The sequence below is a fragment of the Rhipicephalus microplus genome, chromosome X (assembly GCF_043290135.1).
Source record: "Rhipicephalus microplus isolate Deutch F79 chromosome X, USDA_Rmic, whole genome shotgun sequence".
Lineage (NCBI taxonomy): Eukaryota > Metazoa > Arthropoda > Arachnida > Ixodida > Ixodidae > Rhipicephalus > Rhipicephalus microplus.
Genome location: NC_134710.1, coordinates 319,431,821 through 319,451,575, shown reverse-complemented (window position 1 = coordinate 319,451,575; position 19,755 = coordinate 319,431,821). Strand labels below are relative to the sequence as shown.

The following is a 19,755-nucleotide window of genomic DNA, read 5'->3' as shown; positions in this document are numbered from 1 at the left end:
TCACTAGCTCAGTTGTCTAGTTCCTCAGGAAAGATGCACGCAATTAAAACAGAGGGGTTTTACATGCAAAAATGTGATTATGAGGCACGCCATAGTTGACAACTCTAGCTTCACTCTGAACACGCAGGATTCGTTATTGCGAACCTAAATGTAACTAGTATACAAAAATTTTTGCATTTTGCCCCTCTCAAAATATGGCCACCACAGCTGGTAATGGAACCCAAGCCCTCAACCTCAGCAGTGCAAGACCTTGCCTGTCATGTAAGTGTTGCTATTGACCAACCCTGTAACAAACAATATGCCAACAGTATGGTTACATACTAGCACAGGAGCCCTGTGCTCCCCTAGGTGGCTGAACTGATGCACTGTACTCAGCACTGCTGCCAGCATCTTTTCTATTACTAATACTGGACAAAAAGTTCTTCTACAAGATACACATGCCCATGTGATGCCAAACATGCCCCTTGTTAAGTCACAGCACTTCTGTTTCCATAACAGGCCCCTTATTTCTGCGGAAGATGTAATGTGTCTAAAATGAGACACCTTTATTTAACCCTGCGACAAACAAGCTGATTGATGGTCACTCACCTGGTCAGTATTTACCCCTTGCTGTAACATTTTTTTGCCAGTATAATTTCATTACTTGTCCCTTTACTATACGTACACCTGTTTGGTCTGGTGAAGCATTATGATTGTATCCAGCATAGGATGCCATTTGCTTAGAGGATGCGCTTTGTACAAGCCAATCTCCATAGTATGCATGTATCCAGTCTCTCTAGGTAGCACAATTTTATAAATCATGTTGAACCAGTTCTTCACAAGTAACACTGCTAGTGTGTTAACACTGGCACTTATAAGGACATGCACTTCAGATCCACTTTTACCAATAAAGCTAATTGATAAGCTAACTGGCTTACCAAGCATCTTTTCATGGTAAAAGTGCTGTTCTTAGTGTAGTGGAAAGGTAGTCAAACAAGAGAAATAATTTTCCTTTTATGTGTCCCTTAACCCCTCTTATAACAGAACAGAAGAGGCAAAGAAAAAAGAACCCAAATTCCACACACTTGCAAAGCATATAGAGCAGCTAATAAAAACAGTGTTATGAAAACCAAACTTTGCCCTACATACTTGAAAAGAGGTGCAGTATAAGTGATGTGCTAAAAATTAATAAATATAATTACTGCTCACCTGAACGGTTGAATGGTGCCGCCCCAAATGGATCCACTAAGTCGCCACTGCTCATGACTAGACTCTCACGACTCTTCACATTGGATATGCCTAAGTAAAGGAAAAGTGTGTCCATTTCACTAGTTCAGCACGCTTTTTTGCTGATCCATTAGAGTGCAACAGACTGAGGGAACCTTCAATTTACTGCTTGTTTGCACAGCAAGGCTTCAAAATACTGCACAGGAGAAATAAACAGCAACTGCAGCCTGTAATGGGCTGTAGTTGCATAAGGTATAAGGCATAAGAAGTGTCTCACCAGTGCTGCAACAAGTACATATTTGTGCTACACAAATTTACAGTGAGATTAAGCCTTCTGCATTGCACCAACCACACTGAGTCCTTGTAAAATTACATCCCCAATATTTTCGATGACATGTTCGCATGCCTTAGCACCAGACACATTAACATTTATGCGCAACAGTATCAATAGTACTGAGCAAGGACAGTCTCCTTTGCAGCAAATGAAGATGGCTGATCTTAATGTCATTTGAAGCCTGTCATCAGAGCACATAAGTGGTTCTAGATATGAAAAGAAGTTGATGCTAGTATTTCTGCACTGTAGTGGGTTCCGAACAATTTTACTTTGACAAGCGAATTCAAAATGAGAAGGAACTTGGTTTCAACTTAAAGAAGATAACCACGAATTATGGGCTGCTTAGGCTCTGTTGTGCGAGCTTCCTGATAAGCTGCAATCTCACTAAAATACTAAGCCTTGTGCTACCTTTGTCTAAGTGTAACGTGTTAACCGATTGTCACACTTGCAGCAGAAAACAAATCTACTGCGAATTTCGTTACATTGAACTTCTCATGTTATAACAGTAAAAATAACCTTAATGCTTCCTACAGTAGTCCTGGAGTAAAAAATAATTCAATAAACAAGCATTATTAAAGGGTGAATAAGAGGCAAGCAGTGCAGCACAACTGGGAATACAAAACTACATACAGCTCTCTCACACATCCATGCTGAAGCTGACAGAAAAGCTGGCGTGAGCTAACAACTTGTCCAGCTTTTATCTGATATGCGAGTGTGCACTTGCACAACAATCTGAAAATGAGCAAAGAACCCGCACAGTCTTGCTGAAGTGTAGCAGCTATGGCCCCATGTAGATAAGGTATCCACTAGTGCACTGCATGGGCCAGTACTTGATTGGCTCATTCATTGGCGGGCTTATGTCTGGCATGAATGGTACCTGGGTAATCTGAAGTTCTAGTGACAATCTGGAGCAACTGAATTGTAATCAATGTGGCAAACAAAGATTGGTTTCAATATATATCTTTTTTTCCTCCACGAAAAAGCTCTAGCTTTATCCGTAAAACAGCATAAAAAATTAAAGGAAAAGGTATTGGAGAGGACAGAGAGCCAGCTTTTCATCTGCCCTTCCGACATTCTCTCTGCTAATTTGTCATGCTGTTTCAAAAATATTGGCACAAGATGCACCAACCACCTCAAATAAATGTGTTGTTAAACAGATTTCTCACTCTGTTTGTGTACTAGCATAGACAATGTTTGTTCTCTCAGAGCCTGCTCTTGATGGTCTAGCTAGAACCACTTTTTCTATTTCAGTATATTTGGGGTATGCAATAGGAGTATTTCATTTCAAATATGTCATTTTAGGACTTCATTGCAGCACATTTTTTACTGCTTTTCTAGTCACAGTATAGTAAGGGCAGTATAATGATATGGCTTTCAAATTGAGGGTAAGTTTTTTTTTCTCCTAGAGAGCTCTGATCTCAGAATGTAAACTGCAATAGCTCCAGGTTTGCTACTTTCTTATTTCACAAGATGCGCCTAGAGTAGCAAAGAAGGAAAGACTCACTGCTCTGCGAGCCTCGTCGTATCTTATCAAATTCCTGGCCAAACAGATGGTCTTCAGGATCCGTAGGATCCACTGCAGAGGCAGATGCAGACTCAGCAAACGGGTTCCAGTGGGGATTGCCCTCATGCGGGGATGAAGCACGGCCCAGTGAGACTTCAAAAGGTGCCAGAAACTGAGATGTTTCCTGCACAAATGGCCTGAATTCCCAATGGAAAAAAATTAGTGCCATAGAAGGCCAAGTAATATAGTGGCACCCAAACAAAGAACACTTAAGATAAAGCTATGCTTGGTAGGTATTCATCCCAAAAGAAGATGGACATGCAAACACAGACACAGAAAAAAAAAAAAAAAAATTACACATACTATAAAGAGTAATAATTTCACATTTCCAAGTAAACACTGAAGCTACAGGCTGGCAATCACAATCACAGAGAAGAGGATAACTCACTTGACGAAGGCTGACGTGTCACTGACATTACGCCGATGATGGCTTTTTTGGCTTGGTGTAGGAGATGACGGTGGTGTCAAGGCAGGTGCCAGCCGCTCTGATGAGGCTCCTGACACAGGCTGTGTACTGCTGATCATGTCCACACTGACACCATGAGCCTGAATCCTGCATACACAGCAAGCACCATGCGATCGCACTGGTGAGAGACGAGCTATTCCTGCTAGTTATTTCTCATCAATCATCTCACCTTTATGCACAGGAATAATGCTACAGAGTTATGCCTTATGCCTGTTAAGCGATGAAAGTGTTCCTCACAATTATAAACGGGTTGACACAGTTGACTTCCATCATTCTTAGCTCTACAGAAGTGATGGAACTGATCAAATTAAACGAGGCAGAAATAAAAAAAAGCACACCGATGCTTGATTTGGCGGTATTTACTGAATTCTCACCCACCTAGTTCTAAGGGTTCAACTACATCATTACCGTGCCTATAAAATGTGGGTCACGGGTGACAAAAAGGCATCGAGCAAGCATTTAAAGATGTGGGTGCTTTTATCAGCTACTATTAGCACCATCTAGCACACTCTGCAAGCACTAAAGCTTCATTTCTTGAATAAATCATTTTTCCCCCAAGTTGGCAATTTTTAATAATGACTCAAAGATAGCGGTTCGCTTGGTACGCTCAAGAAGATAGCAGATGACCTAACAGCAAGACCCTTTCAGATTATAAATGTTGTCCCTCGGACAATTTTGTTGTGTCTGCAAGTGATTTTTCTGCCGTGTATAGCAGAAGTGACTCCGTGGATGACGTAAAACTATGGAAATATAGTTAAGATGATAAAAAACCAAATATTGAGCCCATATCGTAATCACCTGTCAATCAGTATGTTTCATTTCTGGCATATACTTTTTTACGCAGATTGAAGTGTCGTGAGGATGTTAACACTATCATATCTTCTGTTTCAGCAGTATATGGTGAAGATATAGTGGCATCACCTTCAGCCAGCAGAGAGTGACGTTCAGCCCAAGAATGAGACCAGACCACGACCTCAGATTACTGTCGCGCAGTGAAGCAATATGTGTCGCAAGGAAAATCGGCATTGTGGGCATCTTTTTCGCCATGGTAGTAATAAACAGGATTTGTGTTAACAAAAATGAGTACGCGCACTTGCAAATCTTGCAGAAGAAGTCTTATACCAAGGATGGTGGCTTTTGGCAAAGAGTCATGCCCGTAGAAAAGGTAAATTTCGTTTGCCTGCATATCTATTAGAGCATCGTCAAGCTTCCCCGACCACACCCCATCCCCTCTTTCATAAAAGCACATTCAAAGCAAGTCCTATAGATTGACAAAGCAGCAAATATGCAAAAAGTACTACAAGGACAAGAAACTTGACTACCACACAAATGATGCTTGTAAGGCCCCTTTGTAAGGCCTGTTCTGCTCAGTGGCACACTAACCTAAGAAAAAAAAATTGTGACATCTTAGAGCTTTTTGTGAAATCTTAGAATATTTTTGTGGGTAAAGAAATCACACTTCAGGATGTTTTGGTGCTGTATTCAGTGCTACCTTTTGGTATCTGAATATTTTGCTGTGCTGCTATTTAGCATAATTTGCTCAAAATACGTATGGCTCAATAGCAAATGTATTCCTCCTCTTAATTATATCCATTGCATTACTGTGTTTACAAAATTCGTCAGGGGAAAAAATCTTACCATGCTACCTGATAAAAAAATGCAGTTTTTACTTGGTAGACCAAAAAGAATTGATCGCCCATATGCTTTTTTGAGCTAGATCATTCAAACTTTTCTGAATTATAAATGTATTTTGTACATTTCAAATTATTTCTCTTTTTATTTCTTTGATGTTGGGAGCCTGACATATATGTTCTACGCAATGTGCAATAAATATTCTGGCATATTATATTCTCGTACTAGCTTTATATTGAATTAAAAAAGAAGGGACGTACCGCACACAGAAATAACAAAGCAGCACACGGCAGCGGGAGACGGAAGAGAGAGGGCGAGAGGGGCCGACATTAAAAAAAAAAACTAAAAGATCCAACGTGCAAGGAGGCGCCAGGTGTCAGTTTGCAAAACTGCAGCGGATGAATAGGCAGTGTGTTTATAACACGGGAGGATAAAAAAAATTCCTAATTTTGACTACTGAAGTTCGGGGTGTGTTTATTATGCGAGTGCATTCATTGCGCAAGTAAATACGGTACTCACTACTCAGTCAGTGGTCTGCACATACAAAATGCAATCAACACACTTGCAAAAGGTTTTCCTGTAATATGTGACTGGATATGCATATAGGTATTCAACATACTTGGCTACAAAAAGCATGTTTGCTACTAGGGTCAAAATAAGGCAGAATGGAATTTAAGAAAAAATAATGGCATACTTCCTTATTAAATTGTTTCAGTGCAAGTGAACTTAGGTGCATCTATTGTGTGAATACAACTAAGTACAACAATATGTTCAACAAAAGTACTTAACCAGTTATTAAATTTACTTCGAATTTGAAACTCATTGTTACAGACAATTCCTATTATATGACCTCATATTAAGCAGAGATGCAGGTCTTGAAATGGCGAAAAATCGCAAAGAAGTGGATTTTTGAAAAACGTGCAGTATCGCGAAATTCAAACATTTATTAATCTCCGGTGAAATCTGAAAGATGTATTCAATCGAGAAATATTTAAAAAACAGTATTTCACCTGCCTAGGTGGAGGTGAGATGAACGAAAATGAGCTGAATATGTTCGAAGTTCGCGGGCTCGAAACACCAGAACGTGGCGGCAGGGTGCCGCCATCTTGGTGTTGTTTTGAAGCTGTTTTCATGGTGCATCTTTTCTCTATTTTCAAAATGGCGCCAGTGCAGTGAAAGTGATACTACCACTCCTTTTACAAAGGTAGCTTGCGCATGCTCGCCCCGCGCCTTGGCCTTCTATTGGCTCGCTGGTTTGTGTTGCTTGTTTTTTTTTTTTTTGCCCGGTCTCTCATTGCCATCTCACACTCGCTCAGCTCGAGCTTTCGGCTGCTGCGACGTTCTGCGGGTATGCAACTTCGCTACCACGTTTGAACTACTGCGATCATTGAGCTGCTCGAATGTCCGCAGACATCGAGCAGCTCGAAACGGAATGCATCGATAACGTTTGCCTGAAGAAAATAGCCAGATGCAGCCCACGTGGAAAAGCTCTTGGCGTCAAGTCAGAAACAAAACTAAAATCCCGACTTCTCAGCGTCGACACCGAACAGGGGAGCTCCAGTGACAGTGGAACGGCATTCTTGATCGTACATTTAAACATGTTTAGTTATCTTTTCGGACTTATAATTACACCGACTGCGATGAAGGTGTCTAAGGAGCAGAGAAATAAGTGCAAACTTTAAGGAGCAAAGAAATAAGTGCAAACTTTAGTGTGAAACTCATGATGTGATGCTCAGCATGCGATATGCGCGATGAGCGATTTGCTTCACTGAGGATGACTGGAGATTCATCAATAACATCATTTATATATGCAACAAAGACCATGCAGCCAGGAATGCCGAGAAAAACAAGCTCGTGAAGAGGTACAAGCGAACAATGGACACTGTCTACAGCCCTGGTCAGCTGTAAAGTGTAGATTCAAGCCTTTACCATTGCGGGAATTCAAATAATGTTATTTTTTCCCCTTTTTTATTTTTGTTACTCTGACCTAGGTGCAAATAGCAACAGCACAGACCACATAGGCATGTAATTTTTATGCACAGTGTACACATACAAGCTGAAACACAATGGTTAAATGTTTGGTAGAAGCTTTTACAAGGACTATGCATGTTAATACAGCTAATTTTTCATTGTTCCTGTGACATTGTTGTAACATATATGGCATTATCTTGTTTCTGAAGGGCAAAGATGCCAAATTATGTTGCAATACCACACTAACTTATGGAAAACTAAAACTTCAAATGCATTTTTCTCAGTTTCATGTTTTTAGACGTAATACGTAGCCTTACGGGGCATTTTGAAACGTTTTTATTGACTCACAATCACAAGTTTGATAGCAATGTGTTCGTATTGAATAGATCTGGCCGATGATGCTATTCATTTTTTTTTCTACATGTTGCTCATCAAAATGTAATTCATGACAATTGTAAGCAACACGTGACAAATTTTTCACTCATGTTTCTATCAGTTTATTTCACATTTGAAGTTTGTTGCAAATATTGTAATTAGCATCATTGGCTAGACCAGCTCTCTGGCAATCTAGATAGGTACTTTGTTTTTGTGTTTGACATAGTGAAATTGCCAAAAAGCCCCGAAAGATATATGCTACTTGTGTATTATAAAAATTTAATATCTTCATTTCTGATGCAGCTATCAAAAATCTATTTACAGATTTGCAATGTGCAGAAGAAACTGAACAAGTGTGTCAAGTTTAATTCAATTCAGACAAATATTTTTTTCAAGACCCACGTCTCCCCTTAAGCAATATACTGACTCATCTCAACTCAAATTATGCCAAAGCAAAAGCATGATAAAAATGCAAAATGACCAAGATATCAGTTGTACAAGGTGCAGAACAGGCTGACTGGTTGCCACAGATTGTGTTCCCATTTGCAAAACAACATAACAAATGACCGACATAATAGATGGGGTGGGAAACAAAACAATCGATCGGGAGTTTCTTTCAGTTTGTACACAAAAACTGGGGATGGCGAGGAAAAAGCAGCAAATTTTATGCCGCTTGACAGCCTTCGCCATATTTACATGTCCTAAGCTTGTCCCATCTGTTTCATTTTTCCTGAGGTGTATTTTCTTCAATTTTTACACTGCCAATATGATTCCTTACTATACAATGAGCCAACAAGATAAATTTCATGCTTTGATAACAGAACTGACCCTTGCTGCTGCTGTGCTGTTAAGGGTGCAGCTGGAGTAGCAAGATTTGAACCAGAAGGCACGAATGAACCGCCACTGCTTCCGCCAACGACAGGCCCATTGGACGCTGCTGAGAATGACGCCTGGTCTCCGACAGTGCATGATACTGCTGCACTATTGCTACCCTGTGATGCAGCACCCGCAACGTTCTGTTCACCAGAGCTGTAAGGTGTGAAGAATGCCTCGAGTGAGCTGGATCCAAGCTTAGAGCCAGGCTGGCTGGGTTGACTTGGAGTAGTGATTGCAGAAGGCGGTGCCGATGCAGACGCCTGAGGTGGTGGTGGCAGGAGACCAGGCTTGGCATTGGCACCAAATGGTGTTGTTGCAGCACACGGACTTCGTACACCTTCATAATCTGCAATTTTGTGGTGTTTGGTACAGGAGAAAGAAAAGTGAAAATGGGTTGCAGGGTGAACAAATGCAAGAGTGGAAATATTTTCGAGGCAGAGCAGGTAAAAAACACAGCACTCTAGTGCTCCACACGAAATAGCAGCGAAACTTGCTCTGCCATAAACATGACTTGGGGGGGGAGTAAGAATAGGAGACCAAATACACGAGTGAGAAATTGGTGGCACGAATACTGCCTCTGCAATGGGTAGTGCACTTGCGTGTATGTTAATTAACACTAAAGATAAATTAGGTGTACATAAAATTACCCCCAACAAAGCTTTTCATCATTTTTTTAAACACAATTCCAGAAGTTTGTTCTACCAGCTGCGCATATGTTTTTGGTTCTCACACAGAGTACAAAAAAAAAAAAAGGAACCACACAGGCAGCTTTTCACCAGTACTTCAGCGGCAATTGTAGCTTAGAAAAAGCTCCAGCTGATAAAAGATGAAGAGCAACTCTTGGGTTACGACACCACTACACCAACTGACTAGAGCATGTGAAGAGCTTAGATATTTACAAACTCCATGAAACAAAGGCATAATGAAGTGTTTAAGACAACGTAAAAATACAGTTCAACGATATAACAAATGCAGCACCCATCTTTTTCCTCTCAGCATTTGCCCTAACTTGAAGGTAGCCCCAAAGCAATACAGTGCAAAGCACATCTAAGAAGCTTTTTTCCAAAATGGGTCGAATCCCGAACAGAAACTATCTCAAATAAGATTCTATTGGCACATATCTACTACCAAGTTTCCTGTAAAATGGTATTAATAAATTACAAATTATTATTTTTAATTATTATAGTTTTAGAGGAAAGCTGAGAATATATATGTCAATATAGCTTTATTTGAGCTCGTTTGGGTTCTGGATTTGGCCGATATAGAAAAAAAAGCTTATCAATAACATAGCATGGACAATCATCCCAGTGTCTGTAAGCAGGAAGAAGTGCGTATTGTAACGCGGTTTCTTGCTTAATTTTGCAGTATTCAGTTTATGCTCACAAAGGCTGTCAGCAATGCTCGGCACAGCCGTGCTGCCTGTTCAAGAAGCTTCAAGGTTGTTCATTCTTAAAGTTTGATGCGTAATGCATACAAGACCGCACGCCCCAATGCTGATCAGTTTTTTGATGGTCAGCACTCTGTTCACCGCTGTCATCGTACAGTAGTATAGCTGTAGTTTGAGTTTCCTTTCCTAGCCACAAGTTCGGCCAAATAAAGTTTCATCTCTGGACAAGCTGACTGCAGCATTCGTCTGTGTCACCACCCCGTGATAATATACTGGTAAGCACGCAATGCTTCAATTGTGACAACTTCTTCGAACGACTTAATTTTCTGCATTAACACATAAAACAGTTCTGATACAGTATGAACACCTGCGAGGGCTGTGAGAGCTCAAACAAGCAAAGTCTCAAGGAAGACAGATTACCATCTGTTAGAAGTTGCATAATAATAATAATCCTTGCTTACTCCAGAGCCATCATTTATTTATTTAACGTACTTGCTTGTAGAATAACACCAAAAGTATATGAACGATTTTCATGTACACACTTGGAGATTACCGAAAAAAAAAAAAAAATGGCTGATCTCTCTTTTTAGGATTGGTACAACACAAAAGTCACATGTCCTCGCAGAGGTAGTGCAGAGGCAGAGGTGCATTGCTTTGCCACAAGGGCGAATGAATGAATGCCGCAGTACCAAATTGCAATGTCATGCGAAGAACGGCAAGTAGCTCGAAACTTGCAGTGCACACCTCGAGCAGAAGGCACGCTTTAAGTGAGCATATGAAGGACGGGCGCGAACAAACAACTGTCACAATTCTTCCTTCGTGTGTGAGTAGCATGCTCCTTTCGTAAAAGCGGCTGCGGCATGAGAAAATCGACATTCCTGGTCTCTTTAACTACTGTAATTTCACAGCAAAATTGTGATGAAAGCACGAGAAACGAAGCACCTGAATCGCGAGATAAGCGCGCACGCTAGTGAGCCACTACGAGAAGATCTATACGCACTTTGACCACACCATGGGGAGGCGTGCACGCAATTTGACCCACGAGCTGGAGCAACACAATTTTTAGAATGCACGTGCCTGTCGTGCCATTCAACGGTGCCATCTCGCTACTGATAACTAAAACGTGCCGAAGTTTCAGATCTGTGAAAACCACCAGCGGTACATGGTGTCTATACTAAATGGCTTGTCGCTGACATGTTGGAGAAGGGTCGCTCTGTGATGTATTGGTTAGCGTCGCGCGCTGAGGGGGGCAAGGTCGTTGGTTCGACGCCCAGCTGTGGAATTTTTCCTTATTTTTTTTATTTGCAGTCATGTTTGTAGACATTTTACATGATATCTGCAACGGGAAGAATACGCCACAGTGCCGCCCGCGGTGGACCCCGGCATAAAACACTTTCATGTTAAAAGAAAAAAGAAAAAAAAAGAAGCAGCGGCAAAGTCTGTAGATATTATGTTATACTTTTCCTTCCATAAAGAGAGTACATATAATGCTTGTCCCAATACCCCCCCCCCCCCCCCAAAAAAAAAATGGGGGGGGGGAGGGGGGGGGCGAGTGCATGATATGAAGACCAATGGCTGAACTAGGTTAGAAAAAATCAACAGAAGCCAACCTGTTCAGTTACCATGTAACATCTGCAAGGCTCTTAGAATAAAGCATGAGCACTCCTTATGGCATGTCAGGAAGCATATGTGCCCCGCAGCGGCAAAGATCAGACCTAAATATTGCACCCCTCTCACAGCATGAGCACTCCTTATGGCATGTCAGGAAGCACATGTGCCCCGCAGCGGCAAAGATCAGACCTAAATATTGCACCCCTCTCACAGTAATGTCTTATATAAGTTGATGTTCATGCAGATTAAAAAGTTATCAAGAGAAATCCTTATATACCTAGAGAAGTGACCAGTTAAAAAATATTCCAAGGTGCAATGAACAAAAGCCTAAGTTTCATATATATTGGACAACATTAATCTGGCACCAACACACAAACTATAAAAGATGCAACGAATGAAGCATGCCGAAGTCACCCATGACATTGCTTCCTGAACTAACAGCAACATCATAACAAAGTTGGATGTAACTTTTGGATCAGCTGTTAATTATCCCAAAAAGTGTACTACATAGATCTGGAAAATAATTTTACATAGCTACCAACAGCAAAAATTTGCCTGCAGTCTCACTACATTTGCATTACTCTAGTAATGACATAACAGAACATGTACAGACAAGACTAGCACTCATTTGTAGATAGTGTCACCAAAAGTTGACAGTGACTTGACAGTACTTTTCAATAAAGCTACAGGGACACGCTCTCTTCAGGAGAGTCATGGGACTAGAAGCTGTGCAACCTGTGAGCACATAGAGAAGAGAAATACCAGTTTATAGCTTTGTTCAACTGAGTTAATATTTAGATTTTTATTTCAGTAAAATATATGGCAATATTGCCACACATCGAAATTCCTTGCAACATTAACAAAGTGAGGCCAAGGAAGATTACAACCTATGACTACACAGTAGAAGGTTCTGGAAGTTACAACTATCCGGTGTTCTTTCACGTGCATGAACAACCCACCAGTACATGGACCTCTAGCATTTCACCTCCATTGAAACACGACAGCCAGAATCACTCTGGAATGCTAGAAAGTCAACTATGTTCTGCATAAGAGAAGTTAGTCTCACACTGGTGTTACACTAAACAGACCTAAGCAAGGTTAACAAATTGAAATGTAACCCCCCCCCCCCCCCCCCCACACACACATATTCTACATGTGCTAGAGCTGCAGTAACTGACACTACATAAGTAGCTTCAGGAAAGTTTAAGAGCCTCATACACAAAGCTTGTTCTTTCAGTGCCTTACATAGTCCATCAACAGAGCTGACTGCTACTTGAAAGTGAAGACGAAAAAAAGACTTACTCTAGTCAGCTTTATCACAACCTTTTCTTTTACAATCATATCATCGCACACAGATACGTCTTGAATCCAAATTTAAAAAATAGCGAGGTACATTGGCAATTCAGTGTAAGACATATAAGCCCCAAATGGAACTGCACAAGCATAATATCTGGGGCTTGATGTGCCAAAATCAAGATATGATTATGAGGCACGCTGTAGTAGAGGGCTCCACTGATTAGACGATCTGGTGTTCTTTAACATACACAACATCGCACAGTACCCAGGCCTCCAGCATTTCACCTCCATCAAAATGTGACCACCATGGCCGGTATCTAACACATGACCTTTGGGTCAGAAGCCGAGCACCACAACCACTGCTCCACTATAATGGACAACTGCACAAAAATGGCTATGTAGTACATGTCAATGAAAAGCAATATTTTCTGATACCAATGTGCTCCACCACATTACACACCTGTCTTGCACTAAGAGTGATGATGGAAGCAACATTGTGCTTTTTGGAGCATATTCTGGAGCAGAAAAAATGGTGCTCTGGAGCAGCCTTAACTGTCTTCGGAGCAGAAAACAATGCTATAGCTAAGGGTTGCTATTGGTGTATTTGGGGCAGGTGCGTGTTCCCAATGACTCCTGAAATCTAAAACATCACTTAAGCACCTAATAAATATTTGTATTTATTATTACACATGCCATATACTAGTATGCAGCTAGTATACAAGCTGTATAGAAGTATCATTGGCGTAAATCATGGGGGTCAAGGTCGTCCGGACTTTTCTTGTGTTCAGGCTGGGAAGGACAGCCCTTGCAAGTATCCCCCTCGAGATTTAGCTTTCGCACGTGATATAATTCAGTTAACCGTTAAGTACAGTGCAAGCAACTTTTTAAAAGGTTTTTTATCTGTTACTGCGTAGCTGCGTTAAATAACCCTGAGCTGTGTGAACTATGGAAATTGCAAAAAGGTGAATAAAAAAGACTGAATAGAACAATGCAATTGCTCAAGCTCGGACCCAACGCTCGTTTTTTTTAATTCTATTTGAAAGCATGATTTAATTCGTATATAAATAAAAATACAACCCATATTAAAAATACGAATTGGTCAACAAGGCCTGATATGTGTCACCCCTTGTGATTTTTCTGGAGTTATGCCACTGAGTAGCATACTAGGGTTATATAATACAGCTTGCTGTTGGTTTTGCTTAGGCTCACGAGATGGTTCCCATGGTTCAACTTCATTCTGTTTAGTTTGCCAACGTCATTTTGGAGCAGGTTTGGAGCAGTTACTAGCAAATATTGCACTTCGGAGCAATTGAAGCAGCACTAACAACACTGCACTAAAGCTTACTAAAGCAAGTCCATTATCATGAAGCATAAATAGGACCCATTCAGCATGACCTATACATATTTTCAGGTAAACCCCTTGCCGACTTTCCCTCTATGGCATGAAGCGTAAATAGGACCCATACAGCATGATCTATACATATTTTCAGGCAAATGCCTTGCTGACTTTCACTCTCTGGCCTTTTAACACCCTTCACCTTCAATGCCTCATTTGACAACATATACCAGTAGTGTACAGATTCATCAGGATAAGTTTTTCCAATGAAGCAATGGGCGATGAGAAAACCATTAATAGTACCATACTTGCGAGGGCGCAGCAAGGTGCAGCATTTGACATATGGAAAGCATAGTTTTCCACACGAGAAGCAATGACTCTTTTTTTCAGTACTTCAGGTATGCTGATGATTCCCCATTTTCCTGATAGTTAGAGACCACCTTTTCTTAATTCACAAGTCGTAACAGGTACAAAGTTTCAAGACTGGTGGATCTTTTCAAGTACACTCTAAGACCTCTTCTTAAAATATGCTTTCCTCAACCTTAAGAATTACCAATATAACTGAGTAACATTGACTAATAGATCAACTAAAATTAATTCCTTTGCTTCATACAGTAGACAACAACATGCTTTTAATAATGTCCTTCTATAGTGTACACCAATATTTTTAAAGCATAATAAAAGCTACATGCAACACACCATACACAGCTGAGCCTCAGTACATAGTTTGTGTACTGCAGCAGACTGCCAGTTGTGGTCATGTCTTGGCAGATGGTAACACAGATAAATTTTTTGCTTTTTGCTGATGTTGTAATAACCATCAAAATAATAATATGCAAACTTCAAGATGCAGGTTAGTTGGAATACACCCATTTTTACAAGCCCATAGTTTTTTTAACACTGTAAAATATAAGTAATGTGCAACTCTTAAAATACACTATGGCTATACTTTCAATTATACAGTAATGGCATTGCTGGTTGCCTGACAGCTTAGCCAAGACATTTCATTTACCTCCAGTCAAAGAAGGCACACTAAAGATTTTTTGCTGACAATTGTAGATTTTTGAAAATTTGCAGTAAATGTTATGACAAAACATTTTAGAATTCAAGAACCTAAAACTAATAATGCCACAATTACAAACATGAACATGAAATATTCAGGCTCAATCAAATACATATCAAATAACTGTGATCAAGTTACTCTTACAACCCACAGCTTGCCACTGCATCACAAACTAACCTAAAAAAAATCTGGTATTGCCAGCATTTTTGCTAATTTTGTTCATTAAAAGCATCTCAGTGTCTACAAAACAACTTTTAAAAATGTTACGATCAAAGTCAAGGTGTAATATAAGTATCAAGGTGTAATGTTTTTGCAATTCAAAAACTGAGAATACATTTTAACTACTCGATGAAAGCAGCTCCTTCAGGCGAAGTAAAGAAAGAAAAACAGTCCAATAAGATCGAACTTAAGGAAAGTAGCAGAGATACAGCGCTGACTCACAACGAGTCTATTCCTACATATGCAATGGCAAAAATTGTACTAAAAAGAAAGGAACAGATAAGAAACGTGGTCTGCATTGACGAAACAGATGTCAAGAAGGTTGCTGAATGATATTAACAAGGAATGCTCAAACCAGGATCTAATACCTTAGAACAAGGCGAATGTCATAAATAATTTCACAATAATAAATATAATAAAAACTGAGAAAGAAAGCCAAACCAGAAAGTTACATGAAGCCAAAAAAAAGGGGAGGGGGGATAGATACACGACACATGGTCAATTGAAAGCTAGTGGGAAGATATGCCGCTCAAGAACATGTACAGGGCCAGTCAAAAGTTCTTAGGCCACTACCTTATGTATTCCTATGGCAGTGTGACCTGGGAACTTTTGAACCCCTGTAATTAACTCCCCCTACCTTCTTTGAAAGAGAAAGTGATGCCCTGCTTACACAACTGTCACCAAGCCTCTGAATTATGGCTGCCTGTGAAATTCTGCACACACGTCGATATTCATCCCTGGCAATTGGTGCTCCTATGAGACCACACAGTACTGCGATATCCAGGTTGCCTCTGAGAAGCTCTCTAGGTTGTGCAGGGTGGTGAATGCTCAACCTTCTGAACAAAAATGCGTAATAAACAAAGTCCCGCCACCTTTATGTGCCATATGTGAGGGGCACCATGTATTACTCTACACCGCTGTCATGTGAAAAGCATTATTATGTAGGACAGACAGGTCTTGACATCCGCCTCAGGGAGCTCCAGGAGAACCTGTCCTTGGCTGTGTGCTGTCATCTAGCAATGCATTCTTGCACTTGTGGCTGCACCCCACCTTTTGAAAAGTGAACTGTCACTGCCAGGCATGGCAATTAACTTGTTCATGAAATTTTTGAGACTGCCAAAATTCAGAGGTCTTGTGACTGTTGGGTAAGCAGGCCTTAACTTTCCTTCTCATAAAAGGAGGCACATTTCTTTGAGTACACGTTTCTAGCAAATTGTTTGTTCATCATGTGTTTTCGATCTGCTTTCCTTCAACCTTGTGCAACTTTTTGGTTATGTTTCTCAGTTTATATTGTGTTTAAATTTTACATATGACATTTCACTTGCATACCAAAGTGTGCCTCCCTAGTACGATTTTGGACTCCATTACCAGCATTCTTTTTTTAAGCCTTTAGCAACCTTCTTGATCACCCGATTCGTCTGCTCCTTTCTTTTCGGCCCAATGTGTGCCAAAAAAAGGCCTTCCATTCGAACGAATTCACTGCAAGTCAGCACTGCATCTATGTGTCTTTCTTTGTGTTCGTAAGCTCCATATTTTTGCACTGTTTTTCTTTCCCAAGTATGAACCAACTTGCCCAAGCATCCATTTTAGCTAATTCAGGCAGTATGCACTTGCACTGTAGCAGAGCTCTTTTGTAGCACAATCCAATTTCCAAAGCAAAAATATCAGTAGCACCCCTATTTCCAGTGATGGCAGCCATATTTTACACATCTATTAGGAACGTGTTTTTTCAAGCACCTCCCTCCCCCCCATCCAATCAACATGTCTTTGATACTGTGATACACTTAACTCAGGTACTCTGGTCAACCCTTACGTTTCATGAAAGTATGAATGCACCAGAATTTGCCACATGACCCACAAAAAACATCTGGATATCCAGCTGACCTTCACTTTGATGACTTGAAATGTCTGGTGTAACTGTTTCCTCTTTAGGATCACTTCCTGTACCGATGAAAGAGTTGCAATATCATATTAAGCAGGCTTCCAGATCAAATTTTGTTAATTTTGAGTACAAATGAACACTTATGACAACCACATGATTGATTGATATGCGGGGTTTAACGTCCCAAAACCATCATATAATTATGAGAGATGCCATAGTGGAGGGCTCCGGAAATTTCGACCACCTGGAGGTCTTTAACGTGCACCCAAATCTGACCACATAGACCTACAGCATTTTCGCCTCCACCGAAAATGCAGCCGCCACAACCGGGATTCGATCCTGTGTGTGACCTGCGGGTCAGCAGCCGAGTACCTTAGTCACTAGACCACCACGGCGGGGCTTATGACAACCACACAATAGATTTTTATTGTTAAAAACAATTGTGGTCACAATACAACTTTTATTTGTTGAAGCTTTTGAGAATAACAAAGAGCGCCCAGTTTTACAGCGATCATTAGAAGTACATCTTAAGGGAAGGTGCTGGAGCATGCATACATGATCAAGAACTCTAATACTAGCACTCAAAGCCAGCTGAGGATGAATGCTGTACAAAAATTCACTTTGCATAGCAAATTTGTATAGACAGAGGTGAAATGCTTGTTAAGGGGAGATTCTCCTCGAAAAACTTTAGGTATTTGTGACAGCTCAATGAAACTTTCACCAGTTATAGAGTTCGAGCTCCTCTTTTCAAATGTGCTTTTATTTTTTTCATGGCTCATTTAGTTTTTTTTTTTTTCAGACCACGCATTTATAAAAACAGTGCATTTTCGTGCAAGCCTAGGCAACAATAGTAAGCACAGGCAAGCTTTAAAAAATAGCCAATGTTGCTCCTAATGATTTGCAGAATTCAATAACGCAAAGAAACATTGTGTAACATTTGTGTGCTGGCCTAGAAAAAAATTCTAATGCTGAATTTGAGTTTTACCATACTCAAGGAACAAGCTTCCGAAATTATCGAGCAGAATATGCTTTGGAGACCTACGAAAGTTGCTTATTTTAATTCAGGACATGTTAAACTTTAAGCATGCCAAGTTTCATTGCAATCCGACTATGTAAAGCGTACAAACTATAGTGCACAAGCTCTAAAAATGCCGAAAAATAAGGAACTGAGAAAAAGCGGTTTGAAAGTTCAAAAACATGCTTAATACTATACTCTTCAACCAATCTGAATGAAATTTACAGAGAATGTCAGCAAAGCTATCTTGAAAAAGATGTCAGTTTCAGAATAATCCAACGCTATATATTGGACCCTTACAGTCTCTGCAAGCTGCCTCCTCCTGACGGGATTTTTTTTTTTTTTCCGGTACTGCAGCAATGGGCCGTTGCTTTCGGGCTCATTCGAGGTTTCGGCGGTTGTATGCACTTTTTCTTTTGCGAATAGTAATTCTTGTGACACACTGGTTTTTTAACACCAATGATTGCATAAAACCCGCACAAGCTGCTCGTGTCCGACGCCGATCGCATGCGCTGCGACCACCGACTTCACGCTCACAGCGAAGCTGTCCCATGCATTGCTGCTGGCGGACGTCTCCTCGCTTCCTCTGCATGACAGATACACGCGGCTTGACGCGTACGTGGTCGAAAGAACGGTTGCAGCACATGCGTCATTTCGGCGCTAAAGTTCCGAAAGCGATGCCAGTCCTTATCGTCTACTTGCCATTACTCGAATGGACAGCTCGCACCGCCCACAGTTGGAGCATACTACGCCGCTGACGAGGTTCTGCTTCGCATCGGTCTCACAAATAAATGTGCTTCCGCGTTCGTCCTGACACTTGCTTTAGTCGTCGAACAGCTTTATCTTTCACTCTGAAGCACTGACGAAGTCATCGACGGTAGGAATAAAGCTCGAACAATCCAAATCGGGTGCGTTGTTGCTGCTGCGGCTAGGCCTAGCAGCAGACGGACTTTTCGCCCGCGCTCACTGCTTGGGTTTGGGGTGCCTTCCCTCGTACTGGTGCCGCGTAATGAACATCCATGAACGAAAGTAGCGTTTCTCGCCGGCATCCATGGCGCAGAAATAATAACTCCGGCGGTTGTGTTCGTCAATGTCTCGGCAAAAGCAGGAGAACGAAGAAAGCGCTCGCATCCGACTGCGCGGCGAAATGCTCGCAACCAATGGCAGGGCACCGACCATACCACATGACTTCGAAGACCCAGTCCCCACGCTAGAATGCAGTGGGAAAACGATTTTTTATTGTATTTTTAGCGTGAATGCCGCTATGCCGAAGTGGGCTCTAGGAGAAGAGGGTTAGGCCTACATGCCCGCGAAATTTCAAGAGCCGGCGATGCTGTGGAGCGAAGTGCCGCGTGCGTGAAAATCGGGTAACTAAGCCACCGCGAGAGCTTTAATTGTATATTTTGATAACTTCTAGATGATTCTCAGCTTTGATTTTTTAATATATTAAGGAGAAGGCTTGGAGGTATACAAAAAGCAAGAAAACACAAAATTGACTTTTTCGAAAAAAATCGCGGTTTTT

General features: G+C 41.0%; 1 protein-coding gene across 2 annotated transcripts in view; it reads right to left on the bottom strand.

Moving 5' to 3' along the window:
• Positions 1 to 19,755, bottom strand: part of Nak (Numb-associated kinase) — a 127,869-nt gene that overhangs the window by 21,372 nt on the left and 86,742 nt on the right. Inside the window, exons 11-15 of one of the 2 annotated variants that reach the window (XM_037413688.2) lie at positions 17,221 to 17,277; positions 8,377 to 8,770; positions 3,493 to 3,657; positions 3,045 to 3,241; positions 1,189 to 1,278 (exon numbers count right to left, since the gene is read on the bottom strand). In XM_037413688.2, coding sequence (XP_037269585.1) covers positions 1,189 to 1,278; positions 3,045 to 3,241; positions 3,493 to 3,657; positions 8,377 to 8,770; positions 17,221 to 17,277 — 903 coding nt within the window. The remainder of the gene's footprint in view (positions 1 to 1,188; positions 1,279 to 3,044; positions 3,242 to 3,492; positions 3,658 to 8,376; positions 8,771 to 17,220; positions 17,278 to 19,755) is intronic. The other variant, XM_037413689.2, reaches the window with a different exon arrangement.